Genomic DNA, 20,671 nt, shown 5'->3' with positions numbered 1-20,671 from the left:
AGGGAGAAAGTGATCAGATGAAGGAAAGTATATGAAAGAAGGAAAACTCAATTACACTCAGATCTTGTTCTCAATTAATTTACAATACATTTTAAGGAGGCATGAGTGAAAGTGGAAGTGAGGGTGTGCGTGTGTGCGTGTGTGGGTGCCTGTGTGTGTGGGTGTGTGGAAATAACATTGCAAGCTTTAGTCCACATAACTGAACAGTTGTACTTTAGGACACAAATATATAATACATTTATAACAGATCTTTCCAAGGGGCTTTTAAAGTTTTGTTTTAGTAGCACGACTCATAAGCTTCTTAAAAGGTATTCTGATCGATATTTATTTTGATCAATCAATGTTGAGCACGTTTTATTTTTTATTTCCCTGATTATAGCAATCAAATGAAACAAAGTTTGACTAAATAGTTAGGAAAATAAGCTTAAGTTGAGCACAAACATTGATATTAGGCTCCGAAATATACCAGTTCGCAATGTAAAAAGAAATTAAATGTTTTTGTATTTTTATAGCGCTTTTCTAGTCTTGATGACCACTCGAAGCTCTTTAAAGTACAGCTTTACATTCACCCATTAACACACACATTCATACAGTGAATCTATTAGCAGCACTTTGTTGTTCTATGAGGGACAATTCGGGGTTCAGCATCTTGCCCAAGGACACTTCAACATTGCAGATGTGAAAGACTGGGGATCAAACTGCCGACCTTCAGGTTGGAGGACGACCGCTCTACCCCTCAGCAACAGCCGCCCTGATAAGAGATTCCTTTGTGTTGGTTAAATATTCAGTTTTTCAATTCATCAATCATGCAATATCCATATTTGTGGCTGGATCTCTTAAAAAAACACGCACACTATTTCCATTGAAGTGGCTGGAGTTAATTTTTCGTGCTCTCTACTTTTTGGCTTTTTTAATGTCAATCAGTTCACTTCAAAGGAAAGACAGCTTTCAGGAAGCTACTTTGTTCCACCATGTACATATTTTGAGCATCAAACCGAAAGTAGGATGACATAAATACTTTCTGCATTTTCCCAATTTTAAACTGACCAAATAAGATAAGCAGCAGCCTTTCAAACCTCCCACAAAAAGCTCTTCTCCATTATCAGGCTGCCCAGAGAATTTGGTCCAGACTTTCTCAACAGTTTTCGTTTCACACATGCACAACGCAGCAGCAAACAGAAATCTTCACAGCGTTCAGGACTTTCTGCTAACTTAATTGAAGGGGGCCAGGTGGAGAAAGACCACAGAAACTGCAGAGGCTCTCAATCAGACATTTGCAGTCGATTGTATTGCCCCTGCGGAGAAAGTTCGGAGGATCTCCAGAGGTCAGATCGTGTGCGAAAGCATCTAAAGTAAGGTCACTGCTGCAGAGGATCAGCAGCCATATGAAATGCTTCAGTTAAACTACTTGAAGACATTTGCACTTTTTCATGACCAAATAGGAAGAGTATGCGTTAATGAAGCATTGAAATACAAACACTCTTGAGTTTGCCATAATTCATCCGTCTAAATCAGGCAAGAATACTGAGATAAACTCAGTTTGACATGGATTATTTAACACCTATGACAAAAACATTGTTTCTTTTAGTGACCAAGTTATTATAAAGACTTGGAGACCAAACATGAAACATACAACTGATTTTCCAATGAAAATCGCATTAAATTGAGTCATAATAATAAAGAAGAAGACACATTTGGATTCCTGCCGTCTCTTAGAGGAACACCATGGGTGGGAGAAAAATGAAATTTTCACGTCATATTTCAATGCCATTGTGAATAACATCCCACGTTCTTCCCACAGTCTGTTCACATTGTAAATGAAAGAAAAAACTGCTGTAAAATGTACTTTTAAGATATAAAAGACTTACAGCTGAAATGTCCGCCCCTTCTCAACAAGATCATAGAATAGTAGAATGAGTAATGCTGCATATTAACAAGTAACAAAAGGAGTGTGTTGATGAAGGAGCTCCATCAGCACTGGCCTTGTTGGCAAATCAAACACTGATGAGAGCAACTGCATTTAGCTTCCACAGCAAAGTGTAGAGGATAATAGACCGCTTGATGAAACACTCATAAACACACACGCGTATAATGTCGGTCGGTGATTCAGTCAAAATCATTTGCTTCACATTATTATTCAGCCATAAACTGTCTGAGTGATATTTTTAAAAAGTAGGTTCAAACGGAATTTAAAAGAGAATGAAAGTTGAATCTGTGACGATTAGTGTGAAATAACTCACGGAATTTACACAGGCTGAAAAAAAAAAAAAAGAAGCTACAACTCGGCAACAACTCAGTGAAAAGCAAATCCAGATTCCGACAGAGCACAACCGCGTGTTTGATAAATTACCTCACACTTTAGTCATTATAACTTTATACATAGAAGATAAGATTTTATATAATAGAATAAGTTTAATATGGTAAGCATTGGCCAACACAGCCCAAACGTGGGTCGATATGGTCTCAAACACACAATATAAAGTGTAAAGGCCGGCGCATGCTTCTGCGTTTTCACGGGCCCGGAGACGCAGGAGCCCTTCCGGGCCCCTCACGGCCCTTCCTACGTCCTTACGTGCGTCGGCCAATTTTTCTAACTAGACGGCAAAGCCCCGCAAGCGTCACCCGGCCGCGAGGGCTGTGATTGGTCTGCTGACTACATAATTTCCGGAGTCGCATTTCCGGTTCATGCCCGTAAACCACGGAAGATTTAGAAGAACGAATATGGACCAGATAGAAGAGCACTTGGCAGAAGAGATCCGACACTATGTCTATTTTTCCGCCAGAAAAAGGCTCTGCGGAGCCGCCGTGGCGATGTAAATAAATCGCTCTTCTTCGTGCAACACACGAAGAAGAGCCGACTTCGACAAAAAACATTACTGCGCCTAATGTTCTGGCGGGGAATTGCATGGCAACACGCGCAACGGTTGGAGAACCATGAATGACAACGAGTCCTGCATTACAGCTGCGTGCCTGCGGGCCCCTGACGACGCAACAGCATGCGCCAGCCTTTAGTAGTAAACGAACAAAACAGTGAAAATTATAATGTGACTCGATAGAAAAACTATAATTTGTACAGATTGTAGCTACATCTGAAGTATCACTAAAATCACAGGGAAAAGCCATTTCAATTTCATTTAGAGAAACAGATAATTCATGTTTAGTGTTTAAATAACACAATAAATAATAATAATTCAATACATTTTTCAACAGAATTTATGATTTTATATCGATTGTAAAACATAGGACAAATATTTACTTTTGATGTACATTAAAAACTACATAAAATTGGTGACAATAATTTATATATATTAATAATACCTTTTAACAACCTTAACTAATTAGCTTTCTATCAAATTAACTTTGGTTCCCTCTAGTTTCATGTTTCGTATATTCTCATTGCTGTCAGGTTAAAATCTTAAATTCCAGTTACGCTTTGTGGTTGAAGACAGAGCTTTTTCAAAGGATAGTGCATTTTATGTATAGTAACCAAGAGCCTGATGGGATTATAATAATGAGGCACAAATCCATATTTAAAATGCCTCAGAGCCGCCATACAGTCGAAAAACGTCAAATGAAGAAACGTCACTGCTTGATGTCATCAAAGCTGGCTTAACAGCAAATTCTAGAAAGCATCATTACCTCCCACTGGGAATGCAAATGACCTAAAAAATAGAGTGAGTTCAAGCTTGCCACCAACATTTGTTGAGCTTTCCCTCAGAATCTGTGAGTAAACAGCAGAGGAGAATGCAGCTGTTAGAGAGCGCAGCAGAATGTATAGGAGGTAACGAGGGGAGAGACTGGCACAAGCCGGCTGCAAGCAATAGGCACCAGTGATCTGCGATTCAGTTTATGAATGTCAATGATAGAACGCAGTGAGCAAACATTTCTTTGTCTTCTACACAAAGCTCCCAGAGTGTGCACCGTTATATTTATCGTAGAAATCTCAAAGGCACAGCAATATATTCGCTTTTATCTTTGATAACAAACAGAAATTATATAAGCATGTCAAAAGCAGTTGTTTGAATAAAATATGTTACTCTTGTTATGCAATTCCAGAATTTCTTCTGCAATCCTCAACTCTTACTAAAATCCCATTAAAATTCAGTCACACTCCTTATTAAGGGATTTGTGTTGTAATATCAAACTGCAATGGCACCTCAGCCAAGGCTGAACAATTCTAAACATTAATGTCTAGTTCTTAAAGAAAATATGTAGTAGTAGTCTGATAACATAAATTAGTTATTTGCCATTGTAGTTGAAAGTTCAAACAAAGTGAAAAAGAAAAACCTGGATTCATTGTCAAGCCACAATTGAAATTCACTCAATCAGGATTTTAATTTGGATTTACACCATCTTCCTCCACTTAACTGCCTTATTTTCCGATCAAGCTTCCTGAATTATTCTCCTGAGAACAATGTTGAAGAAAAACAAGAAAATTCTTGAATTCGAGCCCCTGATCTGGATCAGAACCAGGATTTATCGGGTTATTCCCGGTCAAATGCTGCATAATTTCACCATGTTGTGTGGTAATGTGTCCGTAGTTTTATCATAACCCTGATAACTAACAAGCAATGAAAACCGTTTAAACCTGATTACAAATAATATGTATCACTTCTTTCATGGTTGTAGAGAAGAACAGACAGGACACGGGGGGAGACCATCTAGCACTGATGTGGAGTCGAACCAGGGACCTGCTGCTCCCCAACAGGCACGTTTTTAAAACAGGCAAAGCCTCTATTACTACAACAACTCATGTTGCAGTTAGATGACCATTTCGATCCACACATGGTGGATAGTAACTCTACTCAACAGGTTTTCCAATAGGGCAACATTAACAAAGAGATCATTACTTCAGCCAACCCTACTCCATCTCAGACAGATTCCTCCCATTTCTCTCCTTTAAAGAAAAAGCCTCAAAAGACAAAAAAAAAAGAAAGAAAAAAAAGCAGCTTAAAAAGATGAAGTTATCGGGGAAAATCAATGTCTCTTTTGTCGATTACTCATTTTAATGAAGTAAAGAAACTGAAATATCAAATTAATGAAGCTATGATTCACTTTCTATTTGATCAGGGGCCCGAAAAATAGCATCAGAAATATTGATAACCAGTTGGACTGATTGATAAGGGGCAGTTTGCTGCATTAGTCCATTAAAGGTTTATGATCAATATCTCTTTCTGCCCAACAGGCTCTAATTGGCCCACGCAGACAATATTGATCAGGACCCACACTTGGTGAGCTGAACTAAGAAAAAGTAAGAAACTGTGAGAAGCCTCAGTTGCCATTTTCAATTTGTAGAATCAGACAATACAAAACTGTGTCCTGAATCATTTTTTACATATAAAAACTATCACTTGTAAAAGCAACATTAAATGTATTTATTTCCGTAATCTCCAAATCCATTTGGCTTCACTTAACAAAATAAGTGAAAAGGAAGCGCTGAAACGAATATCATTGCCACTTTTCAATGGCCCATGATAATTATAAAATAAAATCCAAGCCTCTGGGATCTTTGTAAATTCAGGGTCATTAAATGAGCACTGCAAAAGGAGATAACTGGTTAAATATACAGTCCACTCAAAACACTATTGGCTAAACTGTAAATTATAAGGCCCATTCCTTTGTCTTTTTCACTGAAGCCATCTAGGCTCAAGATCAAAAGATGAATATCAGGTGTTCAGAATTTAGAACTGAACCTGGATCATCTATAAGTACTAAAACAACTTAGGACTTTTAGTATCAGACGGATATTAGATGAGTTAATATAAAAGAACCCTGTACATCAAAACAAAGGTCTTTGTGTTTTAATGGCTTTCAAAGGGAACTTTACATGTTGCCAGATACACAAGTTTAATTTCAGCTTGTATGAAATTAGGTAAAGGAAGCATTCGCTGCCATGGCAAAGGATTAGATGGGTGATCTGCGCTATTGAGCTGTTGGCGCTGTTTCACGACCTTATGGTCACCACGTGATGTTTGTGTGGGCATAAACTCATGTGTATAGTTATCCTAATTGCATCATAGTCTTAATTGCATATTAGTCACATTATATATACACTGCACCCGATGCAAATAAGGACTGCAAATACGGACACACATTTAAAAGTTTGTCATGGATTATGATGTAAGAGGTAAATTAGATCCACAAGCATTGAACCCATTGAACCCCAGTGGATGATGGAGTTTAGACGGGAAGCTGGTCTCGCCCTAGGGGCTTGTAGAAGTGGCCGCCGAGTGGTGAGCTTGCCTATAAGGGCTTTGACATTTTGCATGGAACCATTCCACATTTCTTCATATAAATCATTTTAAAAGGAAAACATGATTCAAGGGCTCAGCTCATGAGTCCAGAAACCAAACAGGGTCAGGGCATGATCACAGTTATGACTGAATAAGAACTAAATGGTTAAATAAAATGTTTTTTATGAAAATATTTTAATATACTATTATTTACTTTTGAAAGAAATACAGAAGACTATATTTGGGTATATTTGTTCGAAGTATGCAGCATATTGGTGCAAATTCGATCCTGATTGTGTTTGAGCAGCTGACAGATCACTTTCACTGACAGCCTGTTTCAGTCATCACAAATCCAGTGTTTTCTGGGGAAGGTGGTGACTCAGTAAGCAGTTCACAAAAAGATAAAATAAAATTAAAAATCTATATGTGTGCGTCTATAAATGCCTTACCACCAAATCAGGGTCCTGCATGAGGCTCAGGATGACCTCATATAGTACAGGTCGAAGGTCAGATTTGAACTTGACAGAGATCCACTGTCCTATCAGCCAGATGACCCGTCGACGAATCAACTTGTACCTGTAGAGGAGAGGAGACATAAGTTCCGGTTTCAGAGAAATATTTTAACAGACTTTTCTGCACTTGTTCAAATCATATATTAATACATTATTTCAGAAAAAATAAATCTGTGGCCTCTAAAACTATCTCCACAATGTAGCTCCAGAACTGATGGATCCATTAGAAACAACCGGACCAGACATTTCAATGATGATATCTGCACCGGCATTGCTCATGACTCAACCTGAAATTTCTTTTATCAGTGGCATACGCATGCTGAAGACCGCGTGCCATTTCTGCTTCGAGGGAGAGACTCATAACACCGTCCCTCTGTAATGCATATCCAACACCGAGACTATGTTTAATTTAGGCCACATTCTGGCCGTGCTCATTCAGTCTGCATGGGTATATCACCGAGGCAGAGATAGCGGCACTATTGCACAGGATATTGAAGACTGGGACAAAGTGATCTTTTCCACATTAAAAACTGATGGAAAAACCCGACCTGAGGGACAAAGGGAGAAAAAAAACTAGGCGAAAAAAAAAAGGGGTTGATAAAAATTCATATACCATGTTTATATTGTTTAAATGAAAGCCTGCAAACACAAAGCATCATACAAGCATCTAAAGGAAATAGCCTGTGAGAAAATTTAAATGATCAACAAGCCACTGGGACGAGGTGGTATGTGATACGAATTAAAACGCCCTTTGTTGCTTTCCCACATGTGACGCAGTGAATGTTGGGGGACTGATGGTTTTTCAACAGTTGTAGTGGGCAGGTGAAAATTGTCCCCCGGCATCTGCCCTTGTCGGTATCTAAGTCAGAAATTGTGTCTGATGACAGAGATGAGCGGATGGAGGGATGAAGGATAGAGGGATGACACTTGCTGGCTTCTTGTCAAATAACCGCAGGGAGCCAGAGACCGGAGTCTGGGCCACAAGCCAGAGGCTACTAAACAACAGCATGACTCAGGACTCAGCAGTTGGCAAACAAAAGTGTGTGTGTGTGTGTGCGCGTGAGTGTGTGTCTGTGTGGGTGTCTTTCTATGGTGAAGTGGAGACATTTTGTTTTGAAACCATAACTGTGAGGAGATTTTGGCTGCTCATCACTGCTACAAATGGTTAAGACTTTGTTTTAAGGTTCAGAGTGTCCTCACATCTACAGAAACACAAGCATGTGTGTGTTTGTGTGTGCCAATGAGCTCACAGGAAAACAAAGAGCCGCTTCTGTGAATGAGCTAAACAGCTTGTTTTTGTTTTTTTGTCAACTGGAAATTGGTTTGACGGTTTTCTCAGTAAATTTAAAGAATTCTGAAAACTAAAACTCAAAGCCTGTAAGTTACCATCTCTCACAACATCTCAGTACTACATTGAGAAATGTCTACCCTTCTGTCCGGTCCCGGGAGGAGCAGTGTCAAATGTGTTCTGATTGAGTAGTTCTTGACGAGTAGTTCTTGAGAACCTCATGTTGTGATGACAGTTATTGTTGCAGAAACCAACAGCCACATTTTAAACAGCCAAAAACAATAACTAGTTCATCTTCATTGTCAAGACACATAGGACTAACCACATTATTTACACAAGTGGGAATCCAGTGAGATGGAGCACAATGTGTTGAGCTGAACTCCAGTACTTTGATCAAACTTATTTCCATGCTCATTTTCTGCAGGTTTAATGAGTATAATGTTCTAACATCTACGCGGTACAATGAAGAAAGTCGCTTCAATGGCAACCAAGCTCCATAAATATACAGCAGTCGCTGGAACACTGAGCCCAGCGCTTCCACAACACAAAATCGACATATGACTGTGAGCAATCCTCAACTCGACGAGTCAGAAATGATGGCCACAGATTTGAAACCAGTCCATCTCTCCTCATTGAATTAATGTCCACCTGGTATCGCTCGCAGTCCAGGCCATAGCTGCACCCCCCCCCCCATTTTCTGTATCAATTTCCCGCTTCTACCATTCTATCAATAACGACAAAATACAGCCAAAAATATCTTTAAAAGAAAGAAAGTCTGTGAAATGAACAAATAATGTTCTCAAAATGTAAGACCAGACTCTCCAATAAAGACAGGATAGAAACCCCATAAGCATCAACGTGCACGCATTGCAGCAGTGAGAGGCCCCGCCCCTCGCAAACAGGCTCCCAGAGAGATATCTTTACATGAATGTCTTAATCCCAAACAGGGTTGGGGAGATAAACTGTGCAAGATAACTTATGTAACAATAACATATTTTCATAACATCAGAGGGTGTTGCAGCTCGTCTTTAATTAACTATATAATTATTTAATTTAGCCCCAGGACCTGTTTATAATACTGGCTTTTAGTGCCAACTCTACTTCTACTACATATCAGTGTAGACTTTTAGCTACAGCAATAGGAACACATGTCAGTATACCCACTGGGACTCAAAGTATTTAATTAATGGTTTTAACAACCGGCGAAAGACTGGTGAGTCACAATGTAAGCAGATGTAAAAGAAGCGTTAGTTAATAGAGTTAGAAGAAAAGGGGGGAAACCTTAAAGATTTTGAACTCACGGGTAAGTTTTAGGTTATGAACCCAAGATATATATAAGAGTCTAGAGTGGTGTTTCTTCAGCATTATCACCTCAATTAACCTTTGTGACCAGTCAAAACTCACTGTTCAGAGCTTAAAGCCAACAAACATCCATCAGCAAGGGCAAATACAAGAAGCATACAAGGGAAAATCAAGTTCAAATGAACAAAAGGACATCAAATCTTACAGTATCTACTGGTAACCCAGAAGACAAGCTGACTGAAGTCCAGACGAAAGGTCAAGCCACAAAAGGTATAATGTCAAAATGTTAAAGTGTTGGCAGAGTCTGACAGTAGAAAGATGGAATTCACTCTGCACGAGTCTGTCCCTTCATTTTGTGTGTGTGCATGTTCAGGTGTGTAAACGTGTTCAAAGACGACACGCTGTCATCTCGGAGGTCTCTGACACGACACCTCGTCACAGGCATGACAGCAGTTTTGGTTGAGGGAGAGGAGGAATAGATTGTCAGCAAGTCAGAATCTGAGTGTGTGCGCAGATAAATCAAGTATGAAGGTGCACACGGAAAGTGACAACCAGCTTTTGGGGGATTACTAGCGGCACGAAGCTCTGCCACAGGTGAGTGTCACACACAAGAGTTCTGCTGACGGATATTGTTGTTCACATTATGACTGTTGCTGCACCATATCACACGATACAGATTAGAGCACGGCTCCAACTTGGATTGGTGATTCGCCTCCATGACATCTGTTGCAGTCACAGAAACCTAAAGGTGCCATCACTTGCACCATGGCTATTTGCCTTTGACCTTTTAGTTTGGTCATGTCGTCCCTCCCTATCTACTGTCTTCATAACATGCCACGGTTGTAAACACTGTATTTGCAATACATTTTTTAATCATAACCTACATTTTTACTCTTCGATCACTGAAATGTAAATGGGTTGCGTCATTTCACAGAAAGTTCTAGCTCCACAGAGATAAGTGAGCAACAATGAAGAAAATCACAACATGTCCAGGAAATGCCTCAGAGCTGAATTTGATGAGCGGCCTGAATAAATTAAATCTAAATGATTTGCTTCACCAAGAACACAGCACGTTAACTGGCAGAGACGAATTGTGAGCTGGGGGGCAAACAGGCAGATACAATTCCTGCAGGTGTGGGAGCAGGTGGGTGCAAATGTATGTTTCAAACCCCCAGAGCCTGTGGGAGAAAACATGAATTTAGCAGCTCTAAAGAAACAGGCTTTACTTTCAGATCTTCCTATTTTCATGTTTAGTTCTGCCTCTCTTGCTTAGGAAAACGTTGTCAATGTTTAGCATACGGGTAAAAGCAAGCTGCATGAGACGCTCCAAGAGCCAAAACCCTGAGGCAGGCAGGACAGCCTGGTGTGGGGATGCTCTGGTAACGGCGACATGAGCAGCAGGAAAGTGTGTCAACCAGAAACTCTGCTCTGGAAGTGGCTCCTGGCAGAAGACAAAATGTACTGCCGGCTTCTCCTGAAATGTTTTTTCAAGTTTATGAAATCTCTCACTCACTATTTTTAAAGCATTGCAAAACTAAATCAGATCAGAGTCCATTGGGAATATGTTTAGAAAAAAAATCTATATCTTTAAAGTAATACTTCTTTAAAGATATAGATTTTTAGTGGTTGAAAGGAAACATATATTTTGGATATTCATCCTCGGAGTCTAAAAACTTGATTCTAACACAAACATATTTTTTATTCCCATCCTTATGAGACTTGTGGGCCACATTATAAACTTTATAGAGTTGAGAGTTCATTTCCTGTACAATGTTTGTTTTTATAAAAAAAAAAATCTATTTCAGAGACACGTTTTAATTGAACATGCTACTTGCATTACTACATTGAGGGTTGTGCCTGTGTATATGTGAACCTGTTGGCAGTGACAGAAATAACGCAACAGCAATGTAATGGCTCTGGAGAAGTGCCCACAATTCCCAAGACACAAAACTAAATTATTCATTATTCGTAAACAGAGCAGACAAACAAACAACGGCCAGATTTCAGCTCAACTCTTCCAACATGAACCTTAGCAAGGCACTAATACTAAACATATACACTCTAACATGAATGTTGCATACAGCCACTTCCCAACCAGAGTTAGACTATGTAAAGAAACATAAACCAATATTTTTTGTTGTTTGTCCATGTCTCTTTGCATTTATCCTTAGCCTTGCTGAGTGGGAAGGGCAGAGGATTTAAAGTGGATAAAAAGATGGCTCGGATTACAAAATCTACGTACCATTTAAAAGACAGACTGCAGAAGGGATAAATGACTTTGGAATAGTGGTTGGTTTTACAAACAGTTAAAACATAACAACGTCAACACAGTCCATGAAGTTGCATTAAGGCAAACGAGATGTTTGCATTGACTGTGGCTAAAGGGATATGTGAACCATGTAAAATGTCATGTTTCATCAAATGCAATCTGATCGTTATCTCAGTCCAAGTATAGACAAACACAAAGTGCTTAAGATAACAGCAAGCAAAGACTTCTAATCTGTAGTGTCATTATTAAACACACCCAGTAACACTAGATCACACTTGCAGTATTTACAGGGAACTTTGGACCTTTCTTCCAACAGAACTAGTTCAACTCGCAGATATTTTTCGGTTTATTATTCCACAGCATGACTATTGGGTCAAGCTCTGGCCTCTGACTTGGCCACTCTCAATCATTTTCTGCTTGAAGTCCATCTGCTGCTTTGATGTTTTGTGTAATTGTCCTGTTTCACCTCACTTCTTTGGTGGAAAACGACCCTGAACTTATTCTCTAAGATCCCATGATACACTTCAAGGTCCAGACGCAGCACAGCAGTCCCAAATTATGATGCTGCCTCCACTGTTCTTCACCACTGGGATGGTGTTTTCAACTTGGTATGCAGGGTTTGTATTTCTTACACCTGATGTAGCAAAGGTTGTTTTTCCCCAAAAAGCAAACCTAGTGTCATGAATCCACAAACATGGACTGATCAATATCTAAACTCTCTTATATGACTGAAGCACAGATTCACATCAGCTGCTTGTTGCATGCTACCTGTAGTATTAATATTTGAGCAGTATTTTACCAGTCAAGTAGCTCTCACCCACACCTTGTTTTATTCACTGAACTCCAGTTTTTATAACTCTTGACTCCAGTTAGCTCTAGTCAATGGCATTGGCTATTGATTTTTAAATACTTGATTTAGCTTGCACTGTGAATGTTTAAATATTCAATGTGAACAAAAAGAACACATATGTGTGTGTCATTGGTTTGTAAATTAATGGAACATTGTTGAAGATATGATCATATTTTAAGTAAGGCATAATGCCGACACTGATATTAGATTACTGTCACATTTCATTATATACTTAAATGTGACTTATCTACGCATGCATGCGTGCACGGCAGTCTGTCACAGTCAGCCCGACCATCAGCAGCACTGGGAGAAATCCACCAATGCCAGTTGCCTATTAAATAATGCATACATTTTTTTTGAGTCCACAGCAGGCAGGCATGCTTCAGAATGAACTAAATAGATGCAGCTTTTACTACACGTGTTCCCATTAAAAGCAGGTAGCACTCAGCAGGCAGGTAGACCTCAGCTTAGTAATGACCCTGCTCTGAACATGTGTATGTATACTGTGTGATGGCTACGCTAGCACAAAGGGTGAAGTAGAGCAACAGAGCTGGTTGCATCTTATTATGTTCATCCACCACTGCCCTAGGGAGACATCCAGGGTCATTTTACCTTGAATAGAACAAAGAAATAGGAAAGCAGGTAAAAAGGGAGAGGATACGTACACCTGCGCCTCATAGAAGCAAGAGGTACTGTGACATCAGCAGGCCTGCACCTTGACGTCAGCAACAAAAATGTGTGGCTGAACTTTCGAGTGCTGCAGGCTCTTTGTTTTGATTGTCTCGAGGTCTGTGTGTGCAGGGCACCTCTTTGTTCCTCCTATCACTCACATCACTTCGCCTCTGGCCACTCTCCATCTTTCCCATCGCTTTCCAGTTGCATGAATCTATCACCTCGCGGTTCTTTGTTACTTCGGCTGACTGTCTGTGGACCACTGACGAGGTTCCGTCTCAGTTTGTGCGCGTTTGTTTTATTCGTCTCTTGAGAGCTGATGTTATGAACAGCGTGACCTCGGCTTGTAAAAAGTAATTGTGGGACTACAAGCAGCACTTGTTAATGTGAGCGTGACAAACATCGACTACAAGCATTAGTTGGCTATTAATGAGTAATCAATAGCCGGATGGAGGTTAATAGCCAATTAGCTGGACTTACACTGTAAGGATCATTAACTATGCAATGTATCAAATGCCATTAATGTCTATAAGTGAGATCACACAGAGTAGAATAAACTTCCTTTTTTTTTTAAAGTACTCCCTTATTGTGTTTAATAAACTACCACACACAATGAGATAAGAGGAAATTATTGAACACCTGCAATGAAGTTTTATTACAATAACCCTGCAATGAAAACTTCCTTGGGGAAACCTTCTGCACTCAATTTCTATTAAACCTGCGTCAGACAAGGTGAGTCAACTCTGTGCTCAGGCTGTGCAGAAACAGTTTAGTTGATCTGTTGTGTTGCTCACCAATTAATAATCTATATATACACATACAAGTATATGAATGCTGTGAGGCGTCATGGGGGCACTCTGGGGAACACTGATTGCGTTACGACAACATCACCAAGAAGACGACATTATAAGCCTCTTCTGATTTGAACGGAGAACAGGGAAGAAGTAAAGATGCTCAAAATGTCAAAGGAAGAGCATCACTCCATATACAATACCTGTGATGGTTGACTTGCAGCTCCCCCAGAAGCTGATTCTTGAACCACTGGTCGAAGTCCACATTGTCAAACAGATCATAAGCTGCCAGGCCCACTGCGTTGTACACTGCAGGTAGAACAAGTCAGAAAGTTAATGTAATTTATTCCCGATTTTCACAAAGAGATTGAGCTTATTTAATTTATAAAAAGATAAATTACAAAAGGCACACAAAAGGCTTCTGGACCAGAAATTATCTGCAGAAGACTCATTCACTTCATTGACAACTTTTAAAAGGGGAAATTACTTCATTTTGTCACTGTATCACATCAGCTTTCATTTCAAAGTTTGAAAATTGAGTGTAATGTAGGGGTGAAACTTTTTAGAAATGAGTCTCTAAATGATTCTGCTATAATTCTGTCCTGCCAAAATAATTATGAGCCTATAAAACAATATAGAAGCAATTAAAGCAACATAAAATTAAACTTTGCTGGCAAGTATTATCATGAACAGGAACAAATCGAAGGAGGAGTTGTTCAGGCAGAAAACAGGAATAGTGGGAAAATGTGCAGAGGGCCACTAAAAAGACACCAGAAAGGAATTAAAGTACAGAATACAGATACAGACTTAAAAGCCAAGAAAATATGTAAACGACCCATGGACGTCTGCAGCAATAAGGATAAAAAACACTGTTAAAGGGTGGGTTATACTTGTGTGGATGCCGGTTAGCAGCATTTCTCAGTTATAAAAAGAGTTCAAGGATTGTTGACTTTTTGAGGCAAATATGGTTGTTACTTAGAACCATCAATACCATACGAGAGCACATGACACCAAAAAAGGCCAAACAACCCTACACATCTGTCTAGGTTTTATAATAGAAAAGTAAAAGAAAAAAGAAAAGAGTGATAGTTTGCAACATAAATCTTTGCCGAAGAAAATAAAACAAATAAACAAACCGACCGACAAACACAGACTAATGTAAAATGGCTACAGCGAAAAAAATACTTTGGTACAAAGTAAGGACCAATGTGCAGGTTCCGGTCTCCAGCTCAGTTATAATTTTGGGATCGGGACTCAAAAAGAACACAACCCACAGCAGTATAATCGAGGACTTGGTCTATAATTGTGGGTCATAATTACTGACTCATTTATGTTCTTGAGAAAAATGAGCACCTGTGGTTTAATAAGCGCCCCTTTGGCTCTTCAACCAGCGCCAGCTCTCTCAACCACAAATTATCTGCCATTGCTGCCGCTACAGCAGCACAGCTTCATCATCCGGGGATGTGTGCGCTTTTATCAACACTGTCAGCAGACTGATGAGATCTCTACGGGCATCCCGCTTTAATAGAAGCCCTCTTAGCAGGCAATCCTAACTGGCTGTGATTTAGCTGTGTGTGCCGTAAAACCAGCCCCCACCTGTCAATGGGCGGTAAATACCAAAAGGAGGCAGAGAGCAGGAAAAGAGATGGTTTAAGAAAAATAGGGAGGAGACAAGATGTCTGTGATCATAAAGAGATCAAGTGAGCAGTATAGCATGGATGGATCATATTGTATCACTGGGAATGTAAAAATAAAAATAAAAAAATGTGTGGGATTACTGAGAATTAATACCTTAGTTTGAAATTATTGTTATACATTTTGTAGCTGTCTTTATTCAAATCTTTATTAGGTCTCAATATACCCTGTTCACCTTCTGCATTTGTTTTTGTTGTTTGGGATTGGGGTTACAAAATGGCAATAAAAAGGCAAATCTGAAATCCTCCCATTCTGCATTGATCAAATAATGGTAATTTCAGCATAATCAGATGTTTGAGACCAAATCCTGGCGCGACAGATGATTGGTTGATGAAGCAACAAGAGAAGAGGACAGTTTCAAATTACCTGCGTCCTTCATTAGCAGCTGGACGGGGTCCTCGGCGTTGGTCGGGCCTGGAAAGACACACACACACACACACAAACCGTCAGTCAGTCAGACTTTATTTATAGCAAAAGTGCTGTAATCTGCGAATGTTTTCAATGATGACAGAAGAATTGTAGGATTTAATGGATCCATTCACTTAATGGTAAATTGATTGCATTTATATTACGCATTTCTAGTCTGAACGACCACTATGAGTCATATTCAACCATTCACACAGACATCCAAACAGTCCTTTGGATGAAGAACTCCTCAATCATATCCCATTCAAACACACACAGCCAATTCACAAAGGCAGGGGCAAGTTGGACAAATATTTCAGTGTCTTGTGCAGGGACACTTTAACACACAGCTGCACCTCCGCACACAAATGCAACCTAAAGAAGAGCTCAACTTTATTAGTCTAGTCTGAGTCATTTTACTGGTCTGTTCTCTACCTCTCTATTAGTCCTTGTTAGGTACGAAGCTCTAAATCAATAGCTGCTTCCCTTTAACCTCAAAATCATTCAAAGTGGCTCCTGCCTTGCTCCAGCAGGTTCCACTTCCCCTCACTTCTATTGAAAGTGAAGGCAGCCTGAAACCACAGGGCCTGAAACACAAGCTAGAGGATCTTGTCATCTACACGTTTGAGCAATTGTCCTGTTAACTCAGCAACAGACGAGAGCTACCTCCCAGAGTGTGTTGGACAGACTTTTTTTCCCAGAGTTTATCCGGGCAGCCCACAAGTGAAAACTCCAGAGAATCTCTAAAACAGGGGTGGGGAATGTTTTATACATTTTTCATAAAACCCTTTTAGGGGCCATACTAAATGATTAGTTTACTGAATGAATATAGTAGAATAAGTCCAAGTCAGGGAAGTTTTATCTGAAGAGGATCTTTCAAAACACAGAGCCAACCTCAAAGTTCTTTGTAAATGGTGTATAAATGCGATAAAAATAATACATAAATATATGTATAACAATTAAATAAAACTTCACCACAAAATGACCATACAATTGTAAACACCGCCAACATAAAACAGAACTTTAAAACTCTGTGAACATGAGATTTATTGAAGAGCTGTATGAGACAGCGTTATAATTTTTAGAAAAATCAGCAACTAAGGACTTCTTTGCTTCCAAGGAATATTAAAGGGTTTGCTGGAAAGGAAGCAGACTTTGCTTTCGGCATGTAATAATATTTGAATTAACGTTTAACTCACCCTGGAGATTCTGAACCATTTCCAGCAGTACTGGCGTCATCGTCTGGCTGTAGGTGTGAAAGAGATCCAGGAACAATACTTCTGTAGACGGCTACACAGAGGAAGAGGAAACAAAAGGCATTTAATTGGAATCGACGAGGCACCCCCCACATGCTGCCAATGTATCTGAAAGGCATCATAATCATTCATTTGATTTTGTCCAAGTACAAAGGTTCTCTTAGCACAGTCTTAGCAGCCATCTGTGGTTTTGTTTGGAAAAATATAGCATGAATAAGTGACGTCAGTGCATGTACACTTCAACCAAAATGAAGGATCTGCAAAAAAAGACCTGACAGACAGAAACAATAGCAAATGCACTGAGCTACTGCTTCAATGGAACAATGTGACAATTTCATGGGAGTTCTATGTGCCCGCCTGCTGACAGCAGTTTATCGGTTTTGCTGTGACAAAAAAACATCAATGTTAAATAAAGGTGCAACAAATCTAACAACAGGGGATGAAACAATTCTTGATTACATTCTTCAGGCAGTATATATGGCTGGGTCTATGACATTTCACAGCATGTATGACCTTTCCACCTCGTTGGCAGAAGGTCAGAGGTTGACGAGATCAGGACAGACACAAAACCCTTATTCGGGTGGGGAAAATATAGACAGGTGGGAATATTGATCTTCAACCAGCAATTAGAATTGGTGATCATGGAAGCAATAGATGGACAGTGACATTTGATCCATGAATCCATCCTGAGAATAAATATGTGCCAATCAAATGTGTGAATTAGGATTTTTATAGATACAGGCGGTGATCTGTGCTAGTACTAAATATGAGTAAATATTAGCCTCAGTAACCTACACAGTTAACCCTCTCGGCTCGGATCCACAGAGATGTTGAAGTTCTTAATCTTAACTCTTCAATTTTATAACTTTTAATTAGGCAGCAGATGTTCATATTGGTGGTTTAAGAATTTAATGAAACGCCAACACTGACCTCAAATAAAAAGCTCAGTGTTTTTATCAGTAATTAGCAAACTAAAACTCAATCCTCGTAGACTGTAATGATGCCTTTCTTTCACTGTGCTTTTAAATGAACATTTACAAGAAAACCTTGATGTCAAATGAAAGAATGCTTTAGTGCACTGAAACAACAAGGTACAAGTTTGTCATCTGAATCTGGCTGAACAGGGGAGCCCGAAGGGAAGGGAAAGGAAGGGTAGACAAACAAAATTAATTAGAAAGAGGATAAGACATGACTTAAGATAAGCCTTGTCCAACAAACTACACACAGCCTCAGGATAAAGCTGTAAAGCCACTGGGACCATCAACTATTCACGGTACTAAAATGTAAACGATGCTGCTCAGAGCCACCACATTAAAAAATGCATTAAATTTTGAAAATACAGCATACAATGAAACTTTACAATTAATAAATAAAATCTTATGGTTTTTATATCTGCATTTTGTGTGTGCGTGTGCGTGCGTGTGTGTGTCTTTACTTACTCGTAGACTGTACTTCCAAGAGTCGCCACCTGTTTCTTCAACAGCTGGAAAATAATGAAAAATGTTTTTGTATCAGGAAATGTTTGCCTGGACTTTGTGGCTGAGGCTGTTCATCCTGTCTGGGCAGTGTCACTTGTTTTGTGATTTAGTCTCAAACTAAATACAAATGTCAAACTGAATACAATGTCCGTTTAATGCTCAACTTCAGAACTGGACTCTTGTGATCTCAGCTTTACAAAAATATTGGCAGAGTCGTAAGATCTCAAATCGCTAATAAAAGGTTCAACTGACATGAAGATCTCTAACCATTAAATTTTTTCACTGAGAACTATTCTAAGGGGAATTCACAGCAGCAGTAAAAAATAATAATGTTTGTTACAGAGAATAATAAAATGCTGTGTTACTTGAAATCACCAAAGCAATAACTTATTGTTCAACACCTAACCCTCCAACATCGATGCACCACTACTAACGGATTATATTAATGAATTAAAATAACTTCTGCTGAAGTCGACACCTGAAGCCACATTGCTGACTTCATTAACTGTGGAGCTGGCTAACCCCTCACAGTTCTGGACTTCCAGAGAAGATGCCTGTTAACTCGGCCCAGTCTGCAAGGCCAGATAAGCCCGGACATTTGGATTCAGCCTGTGTATCTGGGGATGTGCTATTACCAAAGCTCTCGGGGTCCTCTTCCCACATTGCCAGCTCTTCCTCAGTGAGAAGGAAGTAGTGTGAGACGAGCCGGCGTCCAATCTCTGTCAGTGTGGGGTGTGTGAAGAATGCTGTCTTGATCTTGTGAGCCTCCAGACTCTCGGGTTTACTGTCTGAGGGAGGGAAGGATGGTGGGATGAGTGGCAATGAAAGGCAAGGAAGAGAAGGGAATAAAGATCTTTCACACTTCACAAGTATCGTTCAAAATAATAATCCACACATAACTGCATTTAGTACACAGGACTTCTGACTCTAAAAGTTAACTGCATACTCAAATTACTTAACTTACTAACAGCATTGTTACCAATGAACTGAACTCATCATGAAGTCATTCTGATCGATCAATATCCTCCATTACAATATCGCTATTATAATCACCTTCTCATCTCAGACCCTAGCCAAGGCTGTGAAGAACCAGGGCGTCATGTTTGCTGACCAGTTGTCTTTCTCTGACCATGTTGCATCTGTCTCCCGGTTGTTATGCTACGTTGGCCGAGACTTCTCACACAGGCTCATTAACGAAAAACACGAATGCAAAAGCCTTCAAATCACCTGCACCGAAACATCTCCCGTCGACAGGCAGCTAATTTCTGCTGTTGCTCTTGCATTCCTATTTTCTGGTAATGTGTGTGTGTGTGTGTGTGTGAGACGTCCCGGCCACCACATTATACAACATAATAAAAATCCTGCCTTAAATGACTCTTATACTCTTGGTATAGGACATGGTGATCTCTCGTCTCGGCTACTTCCTGGTTGTCTACTTCCTATTGACCAGTTTTTAGCGCTTAATTCGACGTCTCGTCTTTACTGAGGCTTTATATTAGTACCTCAGTTGGAAGTCATCAGCCACATGAGAAAGTGCAAACGTACCAAACAGATAGCAGGGAGCAGTTCAAGTGCGAGTCTTTACGGTGTTTGTCAAGTTTAATACTTCGCAAAATTTTACTTTTTGTAGAGAAAATTATCTCTGCAGCTCTGGATTCTGAGGAAAAAATAGCTAATTTTTTAAGCATCTGGAGTTTAAACAGACCAAATCCATTAAACATGTAAAGGAAACAGGAAAATTAAAAACATAACCAATTGACCGTTTCCTTGTCATTTTTACAATCAAAACTGCTCTTTACATGTGACCGCTGACTCCAACACCTCAGTGCAGCCCTAAGGACCCTCTTCTAACTATCCATCATCCAACTCAAAATAAAAAGGTTTAGAAATAAACAAGTGAACCTGCTGCAGGCCCAGTAA

At 39.6% G+C, this 20,671-nt stretch overlaps 1 protein-coding gene across 1 annotated transcript in view; it reads right to left on the bottom strand.

The window, feature by feature from the left end:
- ipo11 (importin 11) overlaps positions 1–20,671 on the bottom strand; it is a 105,258-nt gene that overhangs the window by 55,365 nt on the left and 29,222 nt on the right. Inside the window, exons 11-16 of the mRNA XM_061072058.1 lie at positions 19,387–19,539; positions 18,713–18,756; positions 17,217–17,307; positions 15,979–16,026; positions 14,121–14,226; positions 6,683–6,809 (exon numbers count right to left, since the gene is read on the bottom strand). Coding sequence (XP_060928041.1) covers positions 6,683–6,809; positions 14,121–14,226; positions 15,979–16,026; positions 17,217–17,307; positions 18,713–18,756; positions 19,387–19,539 — 569 coding nt within the window. The remainder of the gene's footprint in view (positions 1–6,682; positions 6,810–14,120; positions 14,227–15,978; positions 16,027–17,216; positions 17,308–18,712; positions 18,757–19,386; positions 19,540–20,671) is intronic.

This window comes from Limanda limanda, chromosome 5 (assembly GCF_963576545.1).
Source record: "Limanda limanda chromosome 5, fLimLim1.1, whole genome shotgun sequence".
NCBI lineage: Eukaryota > Metazoa > Chordata > Actinopteri > Pleuronectiformes > Pleuronectidae > Limanda > Limanda limanda.
Note: the sequence above shows the minus strand (reverse complement) of the source record. Positions and strands in the feature narration are given on the sequence as shown.